The sequence below is a fragment of the Labrus bergylta genome, chromosome 4 (assembly GCF_963930695.1).
Source record: "Labrus bergylta chromosome 4, fLabBer1.1, whole genome shotgun sequence".
NCBI classification, from domain to species: Eukaryota; Metazoa; Chordata; class Actinopteri; order Labriformes; family Labridae; genus Labrus; species Labrus bergylta.
This window is the reverse complement of record NC_089198.1, coordinates 5,903,220-5,929,716: the sequence shown is the minus strand read 5'-3', so window position 1 is coordinate 5,929,716 and position 26,497 is coordinate 5,903,220. Positions and strand designations below refer to the sequence as shown.

The 26,497-nt window shown below is 41.3% G+C and overlaps 1 protein-coding gene and 1 long non-coding RNA gene across 2 annotated transcripts; one reads left to right on the top strand and one right to left on the bottom strand.

Moving 5' to 3' along the window:
* The first annotated feature begins 1,449 nt into the window (after positions 1 to 1,449).
* LOC136179116 (NLR family CARD domain-containing protein 3-like) lies at positions 1,450 to 26,497 on the top strand. Its single transcript, XM_065954476.1, has 5 exons — positions 1,450 to 1,577; positions 5,114 to 5,310; positions 5,590 to 7,543; positions 21,598 to 21,680; positions 26,371 to 26,497. Exons 1-4 carry the CDS (start codon positions 1,510 to 1,512, stop codon positions 21,647 to 21,649), a joined length of 2,271 nt encoding a protein of 756 aa, XP_065810548.1. The 5' UTR covers positions 1,450 to 1,509; the 3' UTR covers positions 21,650 to 21,680; positions 26,371 to 26,497.
* LOC136179127 (uncharacterized) lies at positions 11,596 to 21,404 on the bottom strand. Its single transcript, XR_010666387.1, has 2 exons — positions 20,883 to 21,404; positions 11,596 to 13,735 (listed from the first exon to the last, which is right to left on the bottom strand). It is a non-coding gene; the product is annotated as an uncharacterized lncRNA (long non-coding RNA).

Here is a 26,497-nt window from a genome sequence, read left to right as displayed (position 1 = left end):
TCGACTGATAGCGTTTGAGTGCAGTGACTAAAAACAGCTGACACCGAGGGCGTTTTAGCGCCCAGGAAGCTGAACTACATTAGTTTTGTATTTCAGCTGGATGTCAGCGTGGTACTGTAATCTCTGTTCAGTTTAAATCTAAGCCTGCTGTACGGGTTGTGCCTGTTAGTATTTATTTTCACATAATCATTCACTTGAATCATTTTGTGGATATATCATTTTAAATCTGTCGACCATCTAAGGGTCATTGGTTTAGGTCTGTGTGGATGTAACAGTTTGTGTAAGACTCTCATAGCAGCAGATCTATTTTTGGAGAGGAGCCGAGTGTATGTTGTGAGCTTAAATGACTTCAATGTAGATATCTGACAGTTTCAAGTGAAGGTAATGTCACCTCTCTAGCCTTTTAGAAGTCTTCCCAAATGGTAAAAGAATTTGTAGGCTGTACCAGCTAACAGAATATAACAGGACCGTTAACATGAAAAGTTTGTCAGCCATTTGTGTTCTGTTGCTGTTGTCTGACCTCGGCCCAATAAATTCTAAGATAAGCCACTGTCTGTTTCACCATTTCATCATTGGACATTTACAGCAGAAACATCATGGCGTCATGATGTTCTTACATGCTTTTATATTTTGATATCTTTTTCTCTATATGGGTAATGTGCAATATATGTTGTGTTTTATACATGGGTCTGTACTTTTCTGTTGACATGTCGATGTGTTTTTCTATTGTTTTTATGGATTCTACTGTGAGGCCGCTGAATGTGTGCAGCACTTTGAGCCCAAGACAAATGTCTGAAGTTATAGTATTTACAGCTGCTCCTTTGAGCCCAAATCAACGCCACAGCGCTCTTCTTTTCATCATGTTGGACTTGAGACAGCGAGGCGTTAGTTTAAACACACCTGAAGCTGGTTGACCCGCTGTTAAAGAGATGCTAGTCTGTGCTCTGTTAATCATGTTACACCAAGCAAAGCCATTCCAGCATATAGAGCACCATTGTGACCCTCGCTCTGCCACTGTGGTCGATAGGTTGAGCAAATTCACCCGCCACTGCAAAAAGACACCCGTATGTGACGAGTGCTGATTTCCAACCCTGTTTTATACACTTCTAGTTGTACAAATGTCCTAAAGGTCATGGTTGCTGTTAAATACTAACATGTTAGTTTAATGTTTAAAGTTTAAGACTCAATGTCTTGTTATTGGCATTATTCAGGGCAGATCAGACGGACAAATCATGTTAGGATCAAAACAAACTGCACTGAGGTGCTGCATCAGGTACTTAGGCAGACAGGAAGGAAGAGAAAATCAAATGAAGGATCACATCAGGTAATGAGATGTGGACACTTGACCATTTCCGTTGTATCTCACCTGTTTGTTATTTTGTCCTCAGGTTGTTTTACCTGCATGAACGTCTTTTATTGTCCTCTGATCAATCTGGAGATCAGAAGATGGGTAATCGAGGGGGCAAAGACGAGAACAGAGCAGAGTCTCCTCTGTTCAGCTGTCTCTCTATGAAGAGTGACCGGTCTAAAGGTGATCCTCCAGTCTTCAGTAATGAACCAGGACCCTCAGATCCACAGTAAGAGAACTTTTTTTAATCACCAAACTGTCAAACTAAAAGAAAGAGTCCTGAACTCCATAATGTGTTGATTTTCTTGTTTTTAATCATCAACCTGCACACAGTGATCATACAGAGAAAGTCACTGAACTCATAACAACATACTAAGGATTCTATATATGTATTATATGTTTATAGATAAGATAATATGATTTCAGTATTGACTCTTTGGTTGTGTATCTAGTCGTCTTCTCTGTGATTCTGCAGGAAGTAGTCTTTTAAACTGATCCTGAAGTTTAGTGAGATCTGCTGTGATTGTTTTCTTTGAATCATGTTTTCTGTTGTGTCCACTCTTTGTTTGTCTTTTTTAATGTTTTCTAACATGACTACACAATGAGATCTTTTTTTTTTTACTGAAGTACCGTAAAATCCGGTGTAAGATGCACTTTTAATACCTCTTTTTTTTCATTTTAAAAGTTGGCTGGGTCTTACTAATATACCAGTATAAAATGTTGACACATGAACCATCATTACCGCGGGTGCAGAAGTCACCATCACTGGGTGCGGCCGGACGCGATTAAAAAACCATCCCCATTCATTGGGCCTGATTTACTAAAGGTTTGTGTGTCTTAAAACATGTGCAAACTTGATACCACCCACAAAAAATGTGTTAACTGATCTACTAACGGCGTGCTGTGAGGACTGAATCTTTCATATGAACAAAACAACACGCATTGACCATTTAGTACGTTTGACTTAATGAATATTCAATATGGGGCGTTTCTGTCCTAGAAAGGAGAAAATGCAAACAAGTTAAGTTAGTACACGCATTGTGATTTACCAAGCAGACAAAAACTGAGGTGATTGTGACGGTGTCTGAATTTAACACCTTTGAAAAGAAGGTGCTAACCCAGGAGACCAGTGTTACACACAACAGACTGCTGTTATTGAAGTTAGGAGGAGACATAGACACAACAAAAGAAGGCATACAGATCACGTTATTCCCCACACATGTTAATAAGTTTGGAATGACAGCAGGAAACACCATGATTAAACTATATTGTTGCCTATTTAAAGAAAACTGAACATTCACAGCCTCTGCATTCTAAAGAATTTCAACACTGACGTTTATTTCTTCATATTTCCCTCTTCTCACCAACATTTTATTTTAAACTGGGGATTTCCTTTTTCTCAGGTTGTGCGTCTCTCCCCCAGCTCGTGTCCTCTGGTGCGCTCCTCTCCATAGTGCGCTCGTCTCCTCCCTCTAAAGCCCGCTGCTGCTACGCTTGACTGGGGGGACCTCACCACTGCTTGTACCCCCGTCTTAGATAACTCTTAGGAAGAGCGTTTATGTCCGATCAGACACAGCGCTGGCCAGCTGTCTAGTGCTCAACAATGTGCCGAGTGTCGCGCCTGAGCGCCACAGAGGACACAGCTCACACAACCTGCACAATGTATGACAATTCATCTTCAAAAGATGAAGAAAACAGAGGCCCTATTTAATGCAGAGGTTTTCTTATAAGCCAAATTTTCTTTTTGTAATATTCAGTTTTATCTGCTAGAACTCAAAAATACTGTACGTTCATTTGCCTCTTCCACTGAGACCTATTTTGCGCTTGCCGTCGTCCTGCTTTCCGTCCAAACTCTCCATGACGTAAACCAGTAGAACACACAAAAACCCAACTTAAATAGTACCGCCTCCACAAGGTTTGCACACACACACTCACCAAACGTGCAAATTTTTGGAGTGAACACACAGTTTAGTACTCTTTACTTGGGACTTTAGTAAATCAGTGTATTAAGAGCTGATTGCACGCTGTTCTGGGAAAGACAGCGACACAGACCAGTCTGGCTGCGCTACGTTTTCAAAACTTTTCCCTCAAGAGGTCAAAATAATGAATTTACAGAAAACTGTAGGATATTGTTCCATAAATAAACCTTGTTGAACGCTCTTTTGATTGAAAGAGTCCTTTATTAAAGTTAAAGAGAAACAAGCAGAGTCGAGCAGAGAGCTCGCAAGCTAGGAGTCTCTGCTTCACAACTTTCCCTGCAGGCTGAGAGCTCGACTACCGTACTGTAGCTGGTAGGAGAGCAGACTCCACAAAGAGAAAACAGACTAAAAGGGTGACAGAGCTGAACAGTAACTGCAGGTTTTGGACTTCGCTGAACACAATAAAAACTGTCACGCAGGAAGACAGTGTAAACTTTATTTTCTCTCTGAGAGACCTTCAAAAACACAGCGCGTCTTATACCAGTGCAACTTATATTTCAGATTTTACAGTACATATTTTTTTAACTCATGACACAGCTCCTGCACATGCTCAGTGTGCAGGTCGTGACACAGCTCCTGCACATGCTCAGTGTGCAGGTCGTGACACAGCTCCTGCACATGCTCAGTGTGCAGGTCGTGACACAGCTCCTGCACATGCTCAGTGTGCAGGTCGTGACACAGCTCCTGCACATGCTCAGTGTGCAGGTCGTGACACAGCTCCTGCACATGCTCAGTGTGCAGGTCGTGACACAGCTCCTGCACATGCTCAGTGTGCAGGTCGTGACACAGCTCCTGCACATGCTCAGTGTGCAGGTCGTGACACAGCTCCTGCACATGCTCAGTGTGCAGCTCTCTATAAAGCTGATTAATAACTTTTCAAAGGTCTCAGGTCTCAACCTAAATATTAAACACTTTGAATTTATGGCTGTTAAAGATTGTAATGTTCCCCATATTTGTAACAATCCAGTGAATGACCAGGTCACATACCTGGGAGTAGTTATCACCACGGAGCAAAATATAAGGTGCACCTTAAATTTGAATCCCATCGTTGATAAAACTCTTGTTTACAAAGAGATTTATCTCTGAGACGAAGGACCTTGCTCTCAAAAGCTGAGGGCATTTCCAGACTCACTAATCCGGCTCTATCTTTGGATGTTGACTAAAATGTAACCAAAAGATTTGATTATATGTTGTTTAACTTTCTGTGGAAAAACAAAATACATTATGTTAAAAAGAACATGACAATAAACACGAGTCAATGTGGGGGCTTGAACTTTTTAGACTTCACAGCTCTTAACATTCAAAGTGAACAGGCTGAGACATTTTTAAATAACCCAACATCTCTATGGAATATGATTCCTAATTATGTTTCTTCTAAAGTTGGTGGCCTGGAATTTTATTACTGTGCAACTATAATATCAGTAAAATCCAGATCAAACTATCCAACTTCCATAAACAGATACTCTTGACTTGGTCTCTCATCTTGAAACATAACTTCTCTCCACATAGATATTACATCTGGAACAATAAGGACATTCTCTACCAAAATGAATCCCTGTTTTTTGAAAACTGGTTGAAAATAACGTCACACTTGTAGGTCAGTTATTGGACTCAGATGGTAGACTCTATGGTTACACAGACAGACTTCTGCACATGCTCACTGCGGAGGACATGGCACACCTTTTTAAAACACTGCTTTTTGTGTCTTTATTTGATTTAGTCCACCACTGGTTTCTAAATGTCAGTGTCAGTTTTCACGGCTTTATGATTTCCCTTATCTCCACAGAATAACAAAGGGGTCTGTTTCTGTGGAGGAGCAGCTGTCCAGCTGTGCTTTGTGTCAGTGTGTCCTAAGAGATCCAGTTTCTACCAGATGTGGACACTGGTTCTGTAGACAGTGTCTCACCTCATACTGGGACCAGTCTACTTCATCAGGAGAGTCCTCCTGTCCCCAGTGTGGAGAACGAGGACTGCAGAGATCCAGTAAGTCCAGCACTGTAATAAGTAAGACTGAAGTCATTGTGTCTAAAAACAAGACAAAGCAGTTAGTATTTTCATTGATATATAGTTAAATGAAACATTTACATTTTATCTGATTCTTGCTGTCAGTTTATATTCAGTATATTTTATTTCTCTTGTAGCAGCACACATTTATTACAGGGATGTTTTTGTGTCATGCAGTTTGCTTAATGTGTAATAATGAAAATTGTTGATTTGATCATTTTATAAATCCAGTCTCAGGATATGTTTCTTCTCTTTCAGCAGATAGAGGTCTGCAGGAGGTTACAGATGAACTTAAGATCAGTCTGAGGAAGAGATGTGAACATGTGACTGAAGGAAGTGATGAAACAGGAAGTAGAACCCTCCTCAACAGGATCTACACTGAGCTCTACATCACAGAGGGACAGAGTGAAGAGGTGAACACCCAACATGAGGTGAGACAGCTTGAGACAGACTCTAAAAAAAAGACCCTCCATGAGACTCCAATCAAGTGTCAGGACATCTTTAAAGCCTTACCCGACCAACAGAACCAAAAGACAGAAGCTCAACCCGACCAACAGAACCAAAAGACAGAAGCTCAACCCGACCAACAGAACCAAAAGACAGAAGCTCAACCCGACCAAAAGAAAAAAAAGACAAGAGCTCAACCCGACCAACAGAAACCCATCAGAGTGGTTCTGACAAACGGCGTCGCTGGTGTTGGAAAAACCTTCTCAGTGCAGAAGTTCACTCTGGACTGGGCAGACGGCTCAGAGAACCAAGACCTCAGTCTGGTGATCCTGCTTTCATTCAGGGAGCTGAACTTGATCAGAGATAAGGAGTACAGTCTTCTTGAGCTGCTCCGTGTTTTCCATCCAACATTACAGAAGGTCACAGCAGAGACGCTCGCTGTCTGTAAACTGTTGTTCATCTTTGACGGCCTGGATGAAAGCAGACCGTCGTTGGACTTCACAAACATGGAGGTTGTGTCTGATGTCACAAAGAAATCACCGTTAAACACACTGTTGACAAACCTCATCAAGGGGAATCTGCTCCCCTCAGCTCTCATCTGGATAACTTCTCGACCTGCAGCAGCCAATCAGATCCCTCCTGCATGTGTTGACAGGCTAACAGAAGTACGAGGCTTCACTGACTCCCAGAAGGAGGAGTACTTCAGGAAGAGGTTCAGTGATGATGAAGATCTGTCCAGCAGAATCATCTCACACATCAAGACATCCAGGAGCCTCCACATCATGTGTCTGATCCCGGTCTTCTGCTGGATCACTGCCACAGTTCTGGAGCACATGATGAGCACAGAGCAGAGAGGAGAGCTGCCCAAGACCCTGACTGACATGTACTCACACTTCCTGCTGGTTCAGACAAAGAGGAAGAAGAACAAGTATGATGAGGGTCCACATCAGATGAGTCCACATGAGCTGGTGGAGGCTGACAGGGAAGTTCTTCTGAAGCTGGGGAGGCTGGCGTTTGAACATCTGGAGAAAGGAAACATCATGTTCTACCAAGAAGACCTGGAGCGTTGTGGTCTGGATGTCACAGAGGCCTCTGTGTACTCAGGAGTTTGTACAGAGATCTTCAAAACAGAGTGTGTGATCTTCCAGAAAACAGTCTACTGCTTTGTTCATCTGAGCGTTCAGGAGTTCCTGGCTGCAGTCTACATGTTCCACTGTTTGACAAACAGGAAGAGAGGTGTAGTGAAGGCTTTCCTTAAAGACATCAGGATCCTTTTTCAAACTCCTGAAAGTGATGACGTATCCCTGGATGTCTTCCTGAGGAGTGCCATGGAGAAATCCCTGAAAAGTAAAAATGGTCACCTGGACCTGTTTGTTCGCTTCCTTCATGGCCTCTCTCTGGAGTCCAACCAGAGACTCTTAGGAGTCCTGCTGGGTCGGAGAGACAACAGTCCAGAAATGATCCAGAGAGTCATCAAGAACCTGAAGAAGATGAACAGTAAAGATATCTCTCCTGACAGAAGCATCAACATCTTCCACTGTCTGACGGAGATGAACGACCTCTCAGTCCATCAGGAGATCCAAGAGTTCCTGAAGTCAGAGAACAGATCAGAGGAGGAACTCTCTGATATCCACTGCTCTGCTCTGGGCTACATGCTGCAGATGTCAGAGGAGGTTCTGGATGAGTTGGACTTGGATAAGTACAACACATCAGACCAGGGACGACTGAGACTGATTCCAGCTGTGAGGAACTGCAGGAAGGCAAAGTAAGTCCAGATGTGATTAAATATGAGTAAAAATAAGTCGTTTAGTTCTTCAAATATATACTATACAATATCTAGGTTTTTGAAAACAGTGTTTATCTGAAATATTAACAAACTCTTCAGTCACTTGTATTTTGTTATAAGTTCTCTTGAACTGCTTTAAATGCTGTGAGTGAAATATGTCTTTTTTTAGATCTAGTGTTTACCAACTTCAAGGTCATAGGTCATTTGTTTCATAATAATCCCTACGTTTACTATTTTTCTTTTATCATCCTATTAGTGTCAGTAATAACAATAGTGATTATTGTTACAATAAATATTATTATCATTACAACTAGGGCTGTCACGGTAACCGCAAAAATGAAGATTCATAACAAGTGTCATCTCAAGACGCTTTACAAAAAGCAGGTCAAAGACTTTACTCTTGTTTAATAACAAGAGGGAGAGAGAGAGAGAGAGAGAGAGAGAGAGAGAGGGAGAGAGAGAGAGAGAGGGAGAGAGAGAAAGAGGGAGAGAGAGGGAGAGAGGCAAAGAGAGAGAGAGAAAGAGAGGGAGAGAGAGAGGCAGAGAAGGAGAGAGAGAGAGAGAGACCAGAGAAAGAGAGAGAGAGAAAGAGAGGGAGAGAGAGAGGGAGAGAAGGAGAGAGAGAGAGAGAGAGACCAGAGAGAGGGAGCGAGAGCGAGAGGGAGAAAGAGGGAGGGAGGGAAAGAGAGAGAGAGAGAGAGCGAGACCAGAGAGAGGGAGAGAGAAAGAGAGGAAGAGAGGGAGCGAGAGAGAGAGGGAGGGAGAGAGGGAGCGAGAGAGAGAGGGAGAAAGAGAGGGAGCGAGAGAGAGAGAGAGAAAGAGGGAGGGAGGGAAAGAGAGAGGGAGAGAGAAAGAGAGAGAGAGGTAGAGAGAGAGGGAGAGAGAAAGAGAGAGAGAGAGAGAGGGAGAGAGAGAGAGAGAAAGAGGGAGAGGGAGAGAGAGGGAGAGAAAAAGAGAGAGAGGGAGAGAGAAAGGGAGAGAGAGAGAGAGAGAGAGAGAGGGAGAGAGGTAGAGAGGGAAAGGGAGGGAGGGAAAGAGAGAGAGAGAGAAAGAGAGGGAGAGGGAGAGAGAGAGAGAGACCAGAGAGAGGGAGAGAGAAAGAGAGGGAGAGAGGGAGCGAGAGAGAGAGGGAGAGAGAGAGAGGGAGAGAGAGAGAGAAAAAGAGGGAGAGAGGGAGAGAGAGAGAGAGGGAGAGAGAGAAAAAGAGAGAGAGAGAGGGAGAGAAAGGGAGAGAAAGAGAGAGAAAAAGAGAGAGGGAGAGAGAGAAAGAGGGAGAGAGAGAGAGAGAGAGAGAGAGAGAGAGATTTGATTTTACAAAAGAACTTTATTTACAATAAGTAACAACAATTAACAACAAACTTTTAGACGGACAAAAGAAAACCAAACACTTAATATCACTCAATAGACTCTTTAGATGCTAAAAACAAAGTTGAAGATGAGTTTTTTGTCTTTGACAGAACAGATTCTCCCTCCATAGCACCGTGTTTCAATAAAATCATTAATATTGGTCATTGCTGTAAAGAAATTAAAATCCACCCAGACTCTGGCTCTTACAAGGGAAAGGAAGAGGTCAGTCATGTCCTTTCCCTGCCTGTTCTCCAACTCTTTCTTCCTGCTAAGATAGATTGCCAGTTTTGCTTGTCCGGATAAAAAGTTTAAAAGTCTCCATTTAACCGCGTTAATTTTTTTGTACCCTGCTCCAAAGATAAAAACTGTTTTTGACCAAGTCACATTAAAACCCATAAAAACCTTCTTTAAAACCCCAAACAGATCGCTGAGTCTGACACACTCTGAAAAACAGTGAAAAACAGTTTCCACAGACCCACAAAAAAAACATTGATTAGACACAGAAGGATTAAAACGAGACACAAAAGAGTTTATGGCTATTGCTCCATTTAAAATCCTCCATTGTAGATCACCAGATCTCTTGTTCAGAGGGCTTTTATAAAAAACTCTCCACACTGGCTTGATGTGGTCAGACACTTTCAACCGTTGTCTCCACTTGGTGTCCACTCTGTTTATCAATACATTCTCATTTAAAACTTTAACACACACACAAAACAATTCCTTACCTCTAACGTTATAAAGGTTCAAACATTTATCATCAGTCCCTTTTGAATGTCTTTCACTTGAAACACAAGATTTCATTGTGAGGCCTATTTCAGGAAAAGGATCACTGTCAATGGGTTCTTCCTTCCTGCTACAGTAATCCTGCAGCATCTCCTTCTCTTCCCCCGTCAGTCTGAGACGCAAACGTGCAGACCGGAGACCAAGAGCAGAGGTCACTGCTGCTGTATTGTTCAGTTCAGGTCCAGCTACGTCCACGATCTGTCTCAGTGTGGTGTTGTCAGTGGAGATGAGAGCATGTCTGAGGCCCATTAAAGATGTGTCCTGAACATCCAGCCGGGCCCCATAGATCAGAGGCTCCTCCAGCAGCCAGTGTAGGGACAGTGTGGGCTCTAGTCTTTTCCATAAAAACAGTTTCCAGGTTTTAAAAAGCCTCTGATAAAAAGCAGACAGGTTGCACAGATTAAAACAGTCAGTATTCATTAAAAACAGTGAGGAGTCAAGTCCTAGTCTGTTCACTTTTTAAAAATGCTGCTGGCCACTGGTCTCCAGACCACATCAGCTGGGCCAGTGAGGAACTTCTGTAGAAACTGCATTCTGAAGGCAGCTACTCTGCTGGCCAGGTGGACCAGACCCTGCCCTCCTTCTTCTTTAGGTAAAAACAGCACGGCCTGTGGAACCCAATGCAGCTTGTCCCAGAAAAAAATCCAACATCACTGATTGCAGTTCTTTAAGGAGTCCAGCAGGGGGCTCTATAGATGCCAGAGTGCCAGAGTCCACAGGAGACCAAGTTGTTTATGATGAGCACTCTTCCTCTGTACGACATTTGTGGCAGCAGCCACCTCCACTTCTCCAGCCTCCCCTTCACTTTCTCAACCACCTCCTCCCAGTTCTTCTGTACAGTGAGCTCATCCCCTAAAAACACACCAAGATACTTAAAACCATTTCTTCCCCATGTTAGTCCTGCTGGTAGGTTGGGCAGCGAATGTGTTTTAAAACCAACTGCTAACCCTTCACTCTTCCCCCAGTTCACTTTTGCAGATGATACTATACCAAAATCTTTTCACAATGTTTTCTATTAAAAACACTTCTTTTTGATTTTTTATCATGACAATAACATCATTTGCATAGGCTGACACAATAAAATGCTTTGAACAGTGAGGTAAAATTAACCCTTCAATGGAAGACCGTATTTTACACAACATGGGTTCAATAGAGATGGAATATAACATCCCTGAAAGAGCACAACCTTGTCTTATTCCTCTCTTCATTTTAAAAGGTGCACTTAGTCCTCCATTGATTTTCAGTACACTCTCAATGTCCTGGTACAAAACCTTGATCATAGCAATGAAACCAGGGCTGAGACCAAAACTCTCCAGAACTTTCCAGAGGTAGAGGTGCTCAACCCGGTCAAAAGCTTTTTCTTGATCTAATGAAATGAGACCAAGGTCTATGTCCAATGAACTAGAGACGTCCAAAACATCAGGAATTAAAGACACATTGTCATGAACAGACCTGCCAGGCACACAGTAGCTTTGGTCCAGGTGTATGATCTGGTCCATTACGTCCTTCAGTCTGTTGGCCAGAGCTTTGGAGAACATTTTGTAGTCACAGCATAGCAGGGAAACAGGACGCCAGTTCTTTATCTCTTGGAGATCACCTTTCTTTGGAAGGAGTGTGATTACTGCCCTCCTGCAGCTGAGGGGCAATGACTCTTCAGCCAGGCTTTCATTTCAAACAGCAAGAAGATCTTCTCCCAGCACATCCCAAAACGTTTTAAAAAACTCAGCAGGGAGTCCATCGATTCCGGGAGCTTTTCCTCCCTCCATGCTCTGCAGAGCTGCGGACAGCTCCTGTAGCTGTAGAGGTTCTCTGATCAGCTGGTTGGAGTCCTCAGAGACACGGGTGTTAGGTGGGGGTTGTTTCTGTTTGTATAAATCCAATGAAGAAATCGTGAAACAGACTGGAGATTATAACACCGTTTAATCGGCCGAGGTCAGACAACTTCATCAAACAAGCATGCTTCCAAATCACTTGACTGACAAAGTGCTGACAAAGTAACAGTGTTCACAGTGCTGCTTATATTCTGTCAAAAAGGTGCAACCCACAAATTCCTTTCCATTTGGGTACATCACCATAAAACAATAAAGATGACATGACACTGATTTGTATACGTAACAACTGTAGACTCTCTGTCTAGCAAACAGTTGCTGACAACATATGCTTGGCTCCTATCCAAACATAGATCTGCTACTACTTAGGTGCTTCGCTCATATAAGGTTACAGCTTCAGACACCTAAAGGTAGGAGTGTTAACAGGTGGTAGGCAGACTTGATTAATACATTTCACGAAATTACAAGATTAATGAATTTCATGAAAATTCGTACTAACAGTTCACCCTTTTTTATTTAATCTTTTTTTTTGTCTTTAGGGGAGAAAAAGTTTTAATTTTCCTAAAAGGCGCTCACCATCACCTTCTACCAGAGTATGGTCCCTGTCTTGTACCTATAAGACTTCAAAATCATTTTATCATTGTTCGAATAACATAAAAATGTTTTAAGAGTGGTTGGAAATTACAGGTACAACTCATAGACCATAAACTCTCTTACAGGGGTCCAAAACCTTATTTCTAATACTTTATTTTGAAAGAAATTAGGATGAAAAGAACTCCTGCGTATTTAACCGACTAAACAGAACAGGTGGTATACCCTATATTATTTAATTGATTGTTGAATTTTAGGGAGAAACCCAATCCATGTTCTGCCTTTTCTTTTCTTTTTTTATGGTGAGTCACAGCACATCTAAAACAAAATCAAAAACATTCCATCCAGTCAAACCAAAATCTAATACTTATATATCACATCCCTCTTTTTTTATAGTTATTACCAAGAACTAAAATAATTCCTCAAATTTGCATGTTAGAATGTTTCCTCTGTCGTGGAAGTCTCAGGGTACTCCAAAAATAAATAAAAATAAAATAAAATAAAATAACAAACAAAAACCCTTGCTAACTACAAATGAAAAAAATCTTACCTATTGCGCAAAAAGAAATACAATTCTAACCTTCCTGTCTACCCAATAAACAGGAGAAAAGTGTTTTATTAAACAAAAAATAAATAAATAAAAATAAAATAATGAAATAATGAAGCCCCAATACTTCCATGGCAAAGGGCGTGGTATTCTCTTCTACTGTCCGGGTTAACTTTACATCTTCATCATCCTATTTTGGTGATGTAAGAGTTTGAGGTGCAGGGTATCCTTGTTCAGTCCACATTATTGATGTATGAATCAGAGTTAGAGTCCGAAAGGGAGATTGATTCAGAACTGTCTGGGTGGGGATCCCTGGGCACCGTCACCGGCGGGCAGTAGAAGGCCACGTTCCTAACAGGATTTTGAACCATAGTTAAATTAGTAACTGAGTTGACAGATCTTAAAATCAATGCACGAAAAATAGGAAAACAACAACACATGATAACAGAAACTATTATCATGATCGTAAAAAGGGGTACAGCAATACTCAAAAGCCAGGCCGTTAAAGGATTATTTTTGAACATATCAAAGAAATTTTCCAAAGGTTTTAAGTTATTATATCAAGTAGATTGACCGGGGTATGATTTAACACGCCCATTTCAATGTATGGCTCTTGAGTAAAGCTGCGTCCCTGGTATTTTCGAGTAGGTGTGACATAGTCCAGAAAAGAAGAAACAAACAAATAGAATGTTATTGCCCCAAATATCATTGTGAGATTACAAACAAGACATTTTCTGAAATATTTGTACATGTGAATCAGTCTGTACTTCCCTTGTTCAGGAAGAGGTTGTGCGACGTCATTGCTTCCGATGTTGACGGGATCACAGTCTCTGATTCCACAGTCTCCATTACAGTCTGCGGGGCAGCCTTGACCCTGGATGCATGTATCCATTGCGGTTGTCCTTTGATTTTGACTGCCGTTCTCGTCACTAGGAGTACTTGTGTGGGTGGTCCAAAGCGTGGCTCGCCCTCTTTTGGTTTAAGGCTGCGCACTAGGACTTGGTCACCCGGTTGGAAGGCATGTATGGGGGTCTCGGCTGGTGAGGGAAGGGACTCTATCACTTGTCTGGAGTACTCGGAGACAAAAGAAAACAAATGCTTAACATACGTCTGTTGTATTTCTTGTAATTGTGTCAAATCAATAGCTGGTTTTTCATGCATTATAACACCCAGAGGAAATGGTCGACCCATTAATACTTCATGTGGAGACAGTCCAGTAGTTTTGTTAGGCATAGATCTAATTGATAATAGGGTTAATGGTAATGCATCTACCCAAGTCATTTGTTTTGACTGATGAATTTTAATTAATTTATCTTTTATTGTACGATTAGTACGTTCAACTTGACCCGAACTTTGAGGTGAATATGGAATATGAAAAGTCCATTTAATACCCAATGCTAATGCTAGTTGCTTAGTTACTTTAGAAGTAAACGTCGTGCCATTATCAGAGTCAATGCCTTGAGGAATACCAAATCTAGGAATAACATGTTCCATTAAGCACTTGACTACTGTTTGAGCATTTTCCTTTCTCGTGGGAAAAGCCTCTGGCCATTTTGAAAATCTGTCCACTATCACTAAAAGGTATGCATAACCTTTTGCCTTTGGAAGGTGTGTAAAATCAATTTGCAATTGTTGAAAGGGTCCCTCTGGTTTAAGTAAGTGTTGTCGTTTAGGTGGATTTACATGTGGATTGCATCTAGCACAAATTAAACATCTTTGAGTAAATGCTCTGGCATGTTGTTCTATTCCTATTGCATAAAATATTTTGGAAATATATTTGGTAATAGCTTTGTAATTCACATGATTTATTCCGTGTACATAGGCAATGAGAGTGTCATAAGCTAGTTTTGGTAATACAACACGTTCGTGTAAATCTTTCCACAAGCCATCAATATCCTTGCAACATCCTTTGTCTTGCCACAATGTGACTTCAGACTCTTCAGCCTGATTTTGGAACGTTATCAAATCCGTAATAGTAAAAGGTGGATCAGAAATTGTCGTAACAGGCATTTCAGTATTCAACCAAGGTGGGAAAGAAGCATGCATTGCTGCATCTTTAGCATGTTGATCAGCTAAATTATTTCCTCTAGCTATATCTGAGTCACCTTTTGAGTGTCCAGCACATTTAATTATAGCTATTTGCTCTGGTAGCATTAAGGCTGTCAATAAATTCTTGATCAATTCAGAATTCAAGATTGGTTTTCCAGCATTTGTTATAAAACCTCTGTTATTCCATATTTTGCTAAAGTCATGAGCGGCAGAAAATGCATATTTAGAGTCAGTGTAAATAGTAACTGTTTTATTCTCAGCTAATATACATGCTCTAGTTAATGCGATCAATTCCGCTGCTTGTGCTGACAATGATGGCAACCGATATGCTTCCACACAACGGTCTTGATCATTGACAATAGCATATCCTGAAAGAATAGTATTATCATTTGGACGCATTGAGGATCCATCACAATATAGAACAAGATCATTATGTTCTAACGGTGTTTGTTGTAAATCTGCTCGAATGCTTGATGTGGAGTTGATTAATTCCATACAATCATGTACATAATCATTTTCTTCAGGTTGAACACCATGCAATAATGTTTTCAAATTGTTCGCTGGATTTGTACAAGTTGTAGTTGAGATAGTCAAATTCTGTGTACCTGTTAAAATGTGTTCATAATTACTACGTCTTTGACTAGTCATGTGTTGTGTAGTAATATTGCGCAGAATAATATCTACTGTGTGAGATGTATGTAAAATCATTGGATGACCAAGAACTATAGTTTGTGATTTTTCAACCATTATGGCAGCAGCTGCAACGGCTCGTAAACATGGGACCATGCCTTGTATTATTATTGGTAAGGTTTTTGAATAATACGCCACTGGTCTCATTCCACCACCGTGCACCTGTGCCAACACTGCAGAAACAACTTGTCCATCTTCAGCAACATACAAATGAAATGACAATTTATAGTCTGGAAGTCCAAGTGCTGGTGCACTGCAAAGAAGAAATTTAATGTGACGAAAAGCATGTTTCATTTCTTCAGACCATCGTACTGTTTCAGAAGCTTCCTCTATTGTAGCCTTTTGCAAGATGGAATCATGTGTAGCGTATTCAGCAAGCCATGCTCGACAATAGTTAACAAGTCCCAAGAATGACAACATCCCTGATTTTGTCTGTGGTCTTTCAATGTTCATGATAGCCTTTATTCTGTCAGGGGATAAATATCGGCATCCATCCTTTAGAACGTATCCCAAATAATTGACCATTGGTAGGCAAAACTGAAGTTTTGCAAGTGATGCTCTATGTCCTCCCAAAGCAAGATGAGTCAAAAGTGCCAAAGAATCTTGTATGCAGTCCGATTCTGTAGGAGATGCGATCATGATATCGTCACAATAGCACAATAGCGATGATGGACCAGGTAAGACCAGTTGCGATAGATGTGCATTAACTGCAGCCGAATAGACAGAGGCTGAATCAATAAAGCCCATGGGTAGCCTTTGCCATACATACTGTTCACCTTTGAAGGTAAATGCAAACAAATCCTGTGTGTTTTCATGAACAGGAATTGAAAAGTATGCAGAGCAAAGATCTACAACTGTGTACCATTTAGAGTCCGCTGGAAGTGCTGCCAAAATGGCGTTTGTGTCTGGTACTACCGGTGCCATAGGAAAAACAGCTTCATTAACTTTCCTTAAATCTTGTGTGAATCGATATTTATTAGTTCCAGGTTTCAAGATTGGGTTTATAGGTGTATTATTTTGTGAACGTCTTTTAATAATTACTCCCTGTTGTAATAAACTTTCGATAACTGGTTGAATTCCTTCTTCTTTTTCTTTAGATAATGGATATTGCTTTACATAGACTGGATATTTTGTGTAGTCAATGTGAGCTTCATAAGGTGGGATGTTCAACAGTCCTACATGATTAGCATGCAATGCCCATAATTCAGATGGAACAGAAGTCAATACTGAAGGAGGTTTTAACAAGATTTTCGTTTTTGTTCCAGCAATTTGAATTTGTGGTTTGATCTTATTAGATGAATCTTTTATGAAGAAATGTGTTGGTTTATCTCCATACGACCAAATGATATAGTCTTTATTTTGTTCTTCATTATCCGGAGTTAAATCAAGATGTTGATAACAAGATTTTAGCAAATAAACAAGGTCGGTAAAATTATTTTGAATCGCACACACAAAGAATTCAATAATTCCAGATGCATTTTTCCACAACAACAAAATACCATGTGGAGAAATATAAAGGCACTGTGGAATTTCTTCCATGTGAGTTTGATCAATCCTTATATTAGAAAATGGTTGATTAACAGGCTTCATCTTCAAAATCTGAGCTGCTACAGCTGCCTGACATGTTGCTAACCTTTTTAGTCCTTCCATTGTGAATAACTTGTTGAGAAAATCAACATTTACCAAAACAGATGTAGCTTGATGTGATTCACGAATAATATCCGAAAATAATTGATATGCTTTATTTGTTGGTATGTGGATTTCAACACCATCAGTTGAACAGATAATAGTAGCATTGAGTTTACTCAATAAATCACGCCCTAATAAGGACATGGGAACAGTAGAGCTTACAATGAATGAATGTTGAAGTTGTATTTCATCCAATTCTATTTTTAATGGTATGGACAGTGGCTCAGTTTGTGGGACACCCATGATACCGACAGACTGGATGGTTTTTGAAGTTATAGGACATATCAAATCCCTTTTATTCAAACAAGATATTGTTGCTCCAGTATCAACTAGAAAAGGAATCTTTTTACCCGCAACATACAAACTTAATTGCGATATGTCAGAAGGTGTGTTAGAAATCTGAAATTGTGGAACATTAATTAGGAATTTAACGTTACCATCCATGTCCCTCTGTCGGTTGTCCTATTTTCTCCATATCATATCAGCTGTTTTATTTGCATGTTCTTCCCATGTTTGTTGTTGGTTGACACCAAAAACTGGTTGACCTGTCTGATAGGAAACAGTTGCATTCTGATGAGGGATTGTGGATGATTGTGGAGTGTGAAATCCTCTTGCATCTCGACTCTCATTTTGCCATTTTAATTTACACTCTCTGGCCCAGTGACCCCTCTGTGAACAGTAAGAACATATGTCTGACATGTTCCTAAACATCCTGCCTCTTCTGTTGACACCGTTGAATCCTCTTCCTCTCTGAGAGAATTGGTATGCACCCTGTGCATTCATGGGTGGTCTCATTTGTGCTGTGTTGTTGTAACCTCTATTAACACCTCTACCTCTCTGAGTGTAGTCTTGAAATGCTATGAGTTGTCCATCTGTCTCAGAAGGTGTTTGAACAGCTTGCGTTATAGGTTTATTTGTGCCAAATAATCCTATAGCATCTAATTCTCTAATTTTCTTCAACAGATTTGTTGGACTCAAGGAGTACACGTTTGGTGCGGACAATTTTAGAGTATATGCTGATTGATCGCCTATGCCGTTCAAAAGCATTGAAGTGAAGAAAGGATCTTCTTTGTCAGAAATTTCTAATTTAGCTTGTTCTTTCCAGCATTTCTGAAATCTGGATGCATAATCTGACATTGGTTCATTAGGTTTACGTTTACAATTCAAGATCAGTGTAACATCTCTATCTTGAGCTGCGTTCTTATGCAAGAAATCTTTCAGTTCCTGAATGTGGGTGTCCTTATGTTGTTTAGTCAACCATGGAAACTTCTTTTCCAATTCAACTTCACCAGCTAAAGGACCGTCATGTTCATAGCTTAATGTATCACATTCATCAATCAATGTATCTATTTTAATATTAGGCATTAAAGTAGAAAGGATATAGCGAAGATCTTTCCCAGACATTGATCCATGCGTCAACAAAGAGCTCCACCAATTGATAAATCCTTTTGGATTAGTTAATGGCGGTGGTGCATCCTGAGTGATTCTAGAGATATCAACCAAAGTCAAAGGTTTGTTGATGACTTTGTCCTCAAAAACTACAAGTGGAGCATTGATGTTTGTAGAACTTATTGGTTCATTAGCACTCATTCTAGCTTGATCTCCTATTTTATCTTCTTCTACAAGTTGTTTGAATTTCAAATATGCCTCACGGACATCGCTGTCAGAAACGGTAGAAAGAATGCCTTGCACAATTTTTGAATCAAATGGTTTTTGAAAGTCAATCCGGTCCTGTCGTTCAGCTTGGAATCGTGCAATGACAGCATCAAAATCACAAAAGAGTCTCTTAGCTACAGGATCTACATCCTGACCTGTTTTCAGTACGGTAAAGATCTTTTTAAATTCACTCATAATACATTCTCTGATGTATTTCATTTGTTCCCTGATAATGAGATCTTTGTCACCACAGTATCTTCTTTCTATAGATTCAAAGACCTTTCTGCCATTCTTTAACCATGCAATAATACATTGCATTCTCCAAGCTTTCATTTCATTTGACACCATCTGTTTAAATGGAAACACAATCGTAGGAGTGACATTCCGAGTAAAGACATCTTTCTTTGGACCTGTGTCAGTCAATGCAGAGTATGCAAACAGCCAGTCATAAATGTCATCATCCTCAGCTTGACATGCGGCAACAGCTCTGTGTGTGATATCTGATCTGTCATGTCCTGAAGTCTTTGCATGTTGTTCATCTGTACCACTACGACAACTATTCTGTATGTCGTCTGGATGAGTTTGCAACATTGTAAAGTCAATGTGTTTGGTAATTCTATGCTTCTTTTTATCCTTAGTATGTATGTTACCAGGCCATTGAGAACTCATCAAATCCCAAGCTTCGAATACAGACAACATGTAGTCTTTATCCCACAGTGGATCACACACTGAAGTGTTCTCAATCAAGTAACCACGTACTAGATCCAGTTTCCGTTTATCAAAACTGCCTTCTATGGGATAACGATTATCAGTCCATGCAGCCAAAGAGCTCAGATATGGTTCTACATAATAAAAACCTATTTTGCTCTGGATCCACTCCCTCGGAGTCATGCCACTAACAGGTTTATCTGGTAGCAAAGTTAAATGCGGATTGGTTTTCAACAAGGCCTTCATGGCTTTCCGTTCCTTTCTTGGCAAATCAAGTTCAGATTTATTTTTGATAACAGTTTGATTGCATGTTGAGGTTTTACTATTTTCATTGCCCATGATGGTATGGTTCACTTAAATTTGGATTTATTTAGATAGGTCTATTTAGAATGTATGGAATATGATTAAGCAAGTTTTACGTGTCACATTTTTGTCTAGTTTTTTTTAAATGTTTTAATTTTTTAAATCTTAAATTTATTATCTTTGTTATGTACCGGTACTTTAATTTAATTAAATAACAATGTTAGTAGTTGCATGCATTCACAACAAATTAATATATATAACGTGCACTTGTATAAATTGTGCTATGATATCAGTCTGTCGAAAAAAGATAATAATTTGGTTTTGACAATTTGTAATTTTAATTTAGTTTTCTGGACAGTATGAAAAACAAAATTGCAATTGCTCGAGACTTTTAAACGAAGACAAGACAAGACAGTTGACCAGCAACACATATTAGGCCTACGTCAGTCATTTTATCCATTTCCTTTATTAATTAGCCAACACTACGACCCTGAAAAGATCCGCCTGCAATCTTTTTGATTCAGTTCGCAAGTTGCTATAAATGACTCTCTTTATTCCATATTCTTCCATATATTTCTGTATCGATACTTTTTCCATAAAATCCTTTTTCCATAAAAATCATCAGCTGCTATCACTCTCTCATTAATTGATACAATTTTACAAAGGGTTTCTACGCATTTTTATTCTGCAAGCCTACCCCTACAGCTAAGTATTAGCTGCGCTAGTCCCCTGATTTATAAATAAATTTAACACCAAGGTTTTAAAACATGCAAACCTTTGCAGCACTGCCAGTGTCCACACTGCAGATTATTCTATGTTCCTCATAGAAATTTTCACAACATCACATAGATATTCCATCACCCAATGTCAGAACAAGTCGTATCAGAAAGTCGTCTAATGAGTGTGTTAGTAATACCATGTATAACATAGACAACATAACAATGACATAAGCAGTTTTATACTTCATATAGTCCAGAAATGTAACGCTTTGAATGAAAGTCAAATGCAGTGTACATATATATGTCCAATCTTAATATAAATCAATAATTATAGAAACAGCTCCCAACAGGTCTTTTAACAGAGAAACAATACTTCCTCCAGGTAAGCAGAAAGATGATTTGCTTACCTGGATCTGAAGTGATCACTGTCGACTGTTCGTTGACGCCACTGTTAGGTGGGGGTTGTTTCTGTTTGTATAAATCCAATGAAGAAATCGTGAAACAGACTGGAGATTATAACACCGTTTAATCGGCCGAGGTCAGACAACTTCATCAAACAAGCATGCTTCCAAATCACTTGACTGACAAAGTGCTGACAAAGTAACAGTGTTCACAGTGCTGCTTATATTCTGTCAAAAAGGTGCAACCCACAAATTCCTTTCCATTTGGGTACATCACCATAAAACAATAAAGATGACATGACACTGATTTGTATACGTAACAACTGTAGACTCTCTGTCTAGCAAACAGTTGCTGACAACATATGCTTGGCTCCTATCCAAACATAGATCTGCTACTACTTAGGTGCTTCGCTCATATAAGGTTACAGGTTCAGACACCTAAAAGTAGGAGTGTTAACAGGTGGTAGGCAGACTTGATTAATACATTTCACGAAGTTACAAGATTAATGAATTTCATGAAAATTCGTACTAACAACGGGGTAAACCATCACAAAAAGAGTCAAACAGCTGTTCATTGTCAGTGTACTCACTGCTGTAGAGCCCAGAATAAAAGTCCACAGCATGTCTTCGGATGTCTCCAGCTTCTTTCAGCTCCTGTCCTGCTGCTGTTCGAAGACCATGCATACATTTATTTTGTCCATTCTTTTTTTCCATTCCAAAGAAAAACTTGGACGGGGCGTCCATCTGAGCCACACTTTGGAATCTCGATCTGACGGGGGCTCCCTGGGCTCTGGTGTCCAGCAGGTCTGTCAGGGCTTTCTTTTTAGCTTTGAGAACTTCAATATGTCCTCAATTTCCTGTGGAATCTATCAAGGATTGAAGTTCCACAATATCAATCTCTAGAGCTTTTACAGATCTGGTAATGTCCCGTGTGACATTGAGAGTGTACTGCTGACAGAAAACCCTGATTTCAGCCTTCCCACAATCCCACCACTGTCTTAAACACTTCAAATCAGGACATGTCGTTCTAAAATTCCTCCATAAAAACCTAAAACCCTCTAAAAAGTTTTTATCAAGAGCAGGGAAGTGTTAAAATGCCAAAAAGCACTCTGATGTTTAAAATGACTAATAGAAACGTGACACAATACTAATGAGTGATCAGTAAAACCAGCAGGCACGATTAAACATTTTTTTTAAATGTTCATCTGGTGTTTAAAACAATAAAACCAATCTAACCTAGCTAGTGAAATAAAACCATCTCTGGTGTGAGACCACGTGTACTGTTTGTTGTCTTTGTAAAATGACCTCCATACGTCAGACAGGTCATGAGTTTCAATGAGTTGTTTTAAAAGCCATTTAGAAGCAGGATGAGGTTCAGTATGATTCCTATCAACAGAGTCAGTGCAGTTAAAATCCCCCCTAAAAGCACAAAGACATCTGGAGTGACAGTGTTTAAAAGAATGTTCATTTCATTTAAAAAAGGTATTCTGTCTGCTCCTGTAGCTGGACTGTAAATATGAATTAAAAAGAGCTCACACTGTTCATCAACAGCTCTGACCACCAGCAGCCTCCCCCGTATTACCTCTGTCACAGTGTACGAGACAGGTGCACCCCCCCCCCCCCCCCCCCACTACTGCTGCTACTGTGGCTCAGGATAACCTGACCCCCCCATTCTCTCATCCAGTCCACTTCATTAAAAGAAACATTATATCAACGTGATTCATTTTCATTACTTCATACAACATCGCTCTTTTTCTGGAATCTCTAGCTCCATTTAAATTCAGAGTTCCTTCTTTAAAATGACTCATGGAGAGAGAGATTAAAAAAGTAACAACTAGAAACAAAAACATCTGTATTTTAAAAGATAACCTACAATTCTTTGTTTTCATCATCATCATCATCATCATCATCATCCCCGTCATCACCAACATTGTTACACAGTCTCAGTTTGGACACGTACTTTCTTAGTCGATAAGTTTCCTGATCAGAAAAGAGTCTTGTGCCGACTCAAAAAAAAGCCTTTTATCAGCTAAATCATTTTCTATTTTTACACCCCACATATTTTTGTTTTTGTGTAGAAACAGTTTAATTTTTTCTACACTGTAGTCTCTTTTGTTTTTCTGTCTCTGAGAGTATCTGCACTCAGACGTTTCACTGTCAGTGAGATGGGGAGAGTCCTCATCAGCACTGACCTCTGATCCTGGATCAGATTCTTTTGGTTTGTTTTCTGTTTTTCCTTTTGCTTTCTTTGTTGTTCTTTTCTTTTCTTCTAGTGAAACATTTTCACTAGTCTTTGATTTTCTTTTGGAGCGAGGAGTACTAAGAGAAGACTCTTCTTCCTCCATCTCCTCCTCAGCAGGTTCAGTACAGACCCTCCCTTTACCTGCTGCCTGTTGCTCAGTATCAACACTAGACCCATTCCCCACCTCCATCTGCTCACCTGTCTGCTCCTTAAACCCCCCACTCTGTGTCCCCTCACCTCCTCCACTCTGTGTCTCCTCACCCCCTCCACTCTGTGTCTCCTCACCTCCTCCACTCTGTGTCTCCTCACCTCCTCCACTCTGTGTCTCCTCACCTCCTCCACTCTGTGTCCCCTCACCTCCTCCACTCTGTGTCCCCTCACCTGTCTGCTCCTTAAACCCCCCACTCTGTGTCTCCTCACCTCCTCCACTCTGTGTCTCCTCCACTCTGTGTCTCCTCACCTCCTCCACTCTGTGTCTCCTCACCTGTCTGTTCCTTACCCCCTCCACTCTGTGTCTCCTCACCTCCTCCACTCTGTGTCTCCTCCACTCTGTGTCTCCTCTCCTCCTCCACTCTGTGTCTCCTCACCTCCTCCACTCTGTGTCTCCACCACTCTGTGTCTCCTCACCTTCTCCACTCTGTGTCTCCACCACTCTGTGTCTCCTCACCTCCTCCACTCTGTGTCTCCACCACTCTGTGTCTCCTCACCTTCTCCACTCTGTGTCTCCACCACTCTGTGTCTCCTCACCTTCTCCACTCTGTGTCTCCTCTCCTCCTCCACTCTGTGTCTCCTCACCTGTCCGTCTCCCACCTGCACTGGATCCCTCAGCTTCATCTTTGTATGGACATGCTCTGATCAGATGCCCCTCCCTTTTACAGTGAAGACATTTCATGTTTTCAGAAGTGACATAAATCACATAATCAAAGTCTTGTACTCTCAGGTTGAAAACAAGATTAAGCTCCACATTTCTTTTATTTAAGATCTTATAGACCTGACGTCTGTGAGAGACCACGTGACTGAGCTGCGGGGCTTTACAGCCTGAAGGCAGCTTCTTAATAGGAGAGACTATTTTCCCGTGTCTTGATAACTCCCTTTGCAGAAAGTCATCATTAATAAACGGCGGACAATTTGACAAAACGACCTTCCTAGAAGGCAGAGACAGAGAAGACACGGGAACGAAAGCCCCATTTATGACCACTCCGTTTTCCACCACGGCGTTCGCCTTATCAACGCTGTCTAAAAACAGAACCACCGCTCCATTCATCCAGGCCGCAGATTTAACACTCTGTGGTCCCACCACCTCAGCAACAGCCAAAGCACATTCATTCACCGAGTAACGAGAGGCACCGGCGATCTTTACGCCGTGCCTTCTCGTTAATCCACTGAACTCGACACCCATTACCTCCACACAAGCAAACAAACACACCGCAACACGCCGACCAGCGTTCACACAGCTCCAGCTCCACCACCTGCTCCAGAGTGGAAATCCTGGCACTGCAGAACTTTCCGGACAGGCTCGGTCCAGCCCAGTCAGGAGGATGAAAACAACCTCCAAACAGTACAGGCTCTTTAAGCAGCCAGTACAAAGAGTGGGAGTGTCCCTGTCTCTGCCTGTTCACCAGACTCCACACGTTAAAAACACTTCGATAAAATCCAGTGACAGAGGAAATGTTCACTTTCTTTAAATCCATTAAAAACAGAGACGAGCTCAGCCCCAGTTCTCCAAACCGCTGTAGAAGACAGCAGGCCAGCGGTCTCCAGACCAGGTCTGCAGGCCCAGTGAGTAGTCTCTGGAGGAACTGCAGGCGGAGAGTAGCCCCCCTGCTGGCCAGGTGAACTAGTCCATTTCCTCCTTCCTCTTTAGGGAGGAAGAGCACACTCTGAGGAATCCAGTGTAACCTGTCCCAAAAGAAATCAACTAACACTCTTTGAATGTTACACAGGAGAGAGGACGGAGGGTCGATACAGGTCAGTCTGTGCCACAGGGCAGAGGAAACAAGGTTATTGGCCACAAGTACACAACCTTTAAAAGACATCTTTGGCAACAGCCACCTCCATTTATCAAGACGTCCTTTTACTTTTTCTAAAACACCCTCCCAGTTTTTACTAACAAATGTTTCATTCCCCAAAAACACTCCCAAATATTTAAAACCGCCTGACTTCCAAAAGAGGCCTCCAGGCAGACTGAGCCGACCCCTCAGCTTCTCTCAGCACTCAGGCCTCCGTTGATCTTTAGCACACTCGCAATGTCACGGTACAAAACCTGGATCTTAGCTAAGAAACATGGGTTGAACCCAAAGTCGGTTAGAGTCCGCCATAGATACTGGTGTTCAACCCGATCAAAAGCCTTTTCCTGGTCTAGTGAAATCAGACCAGTGTCTACAGCCAATGAACCAGAGACTTCCAAAACATGCCGAATAAGAGTGATGTTATCACTGATGAGCCTGCCGGGCACACAGTAGGTCTGGTCTGTGTGGATGATCGACCCCATTACCTGCCTTAGTCTGGATGCCAGGACCTTAGACAGGATTTTGTAGTCTGTGCAAAGTAATGACACTGGTCTCCAGTTCTTTAGATCCTGAAGGTCGCCTTTCTTTGGCAGCAGAGTGATGACTGCTCTCCTGCAGCTCAGAGGCAGACGACCCCTCTCCAAACTGTCTCTTAGAACCTCCAGGAGATCCTCTCCCAGCACACTCCAAAACACTTTATAAAAGTCAACAGGAAGGCCATCAATACCTGGAGCTTTTCCATTCTGCAGACTCATGACAGCAGACTAGAGTTCAGACAGAGACAGCTGGGCCTCAAGCTCTGTGTTGTTTTATTGTTTTCTTAACAACAACGCAGTGACAATCAGCGACAGAGACAAACGTTCACGCCACAGAGCTGTGTGCATGACATCAGCGGAGTGTGTCTGACAGACACACACACACACACACACACACACACACACACACACACACACACACACACACACACACACACACACACACACACACAGAGACACACACACCTACACACACACACACACACACACACACACACACACACACACACACACACACACACACACACACACACACAGAGACACACACACCTACACACACACACACACACACACACACACACACACACACACACACACAGACACACACACTCAGATCAGCTGAACCTCTGATGTGATTGAACACAATTTGTCAAAATATTAAGACATTCCTTTAAATAACATATTATGTACCATTAATGTCATGACAGGTTTTCTAACTGTGGACTGTCAGAGACTCACTGTGAAGTCGTGGCCTCAGCTCTGAAGTCCAACCCCTCCCATCTGAGAGAGCTGGACCTGAGCTTCAACGAGCTGCAGGATTCAGGAGTGAAGCTG

Bases quoted from the DNA above. Each gene is read 5' to 3' on its own strand.
- LOC136179116 (XM_065954476.1), top strand. From the start codon at position 1,510: ATGAAGAGTGACCGGTCTAAAGGTGATCCTCCAGTCTTCAGTAATGAA. The intron at 5,311-5,589 runs GTAAGTCCAGCA...CTTCTCTTTCAG, and splicing joins ACGAGGACTGCAGAGATCCA to CAGATAGAGGTCTGCAGGAG. The intron at 7,544-21,597 runs GTAAGTCCAGAT...TCCATTCCAAAG, and splicing joins AGGAACTGCAGGAAGGCAAA to AAAAACTTGGACGGGGCGTC.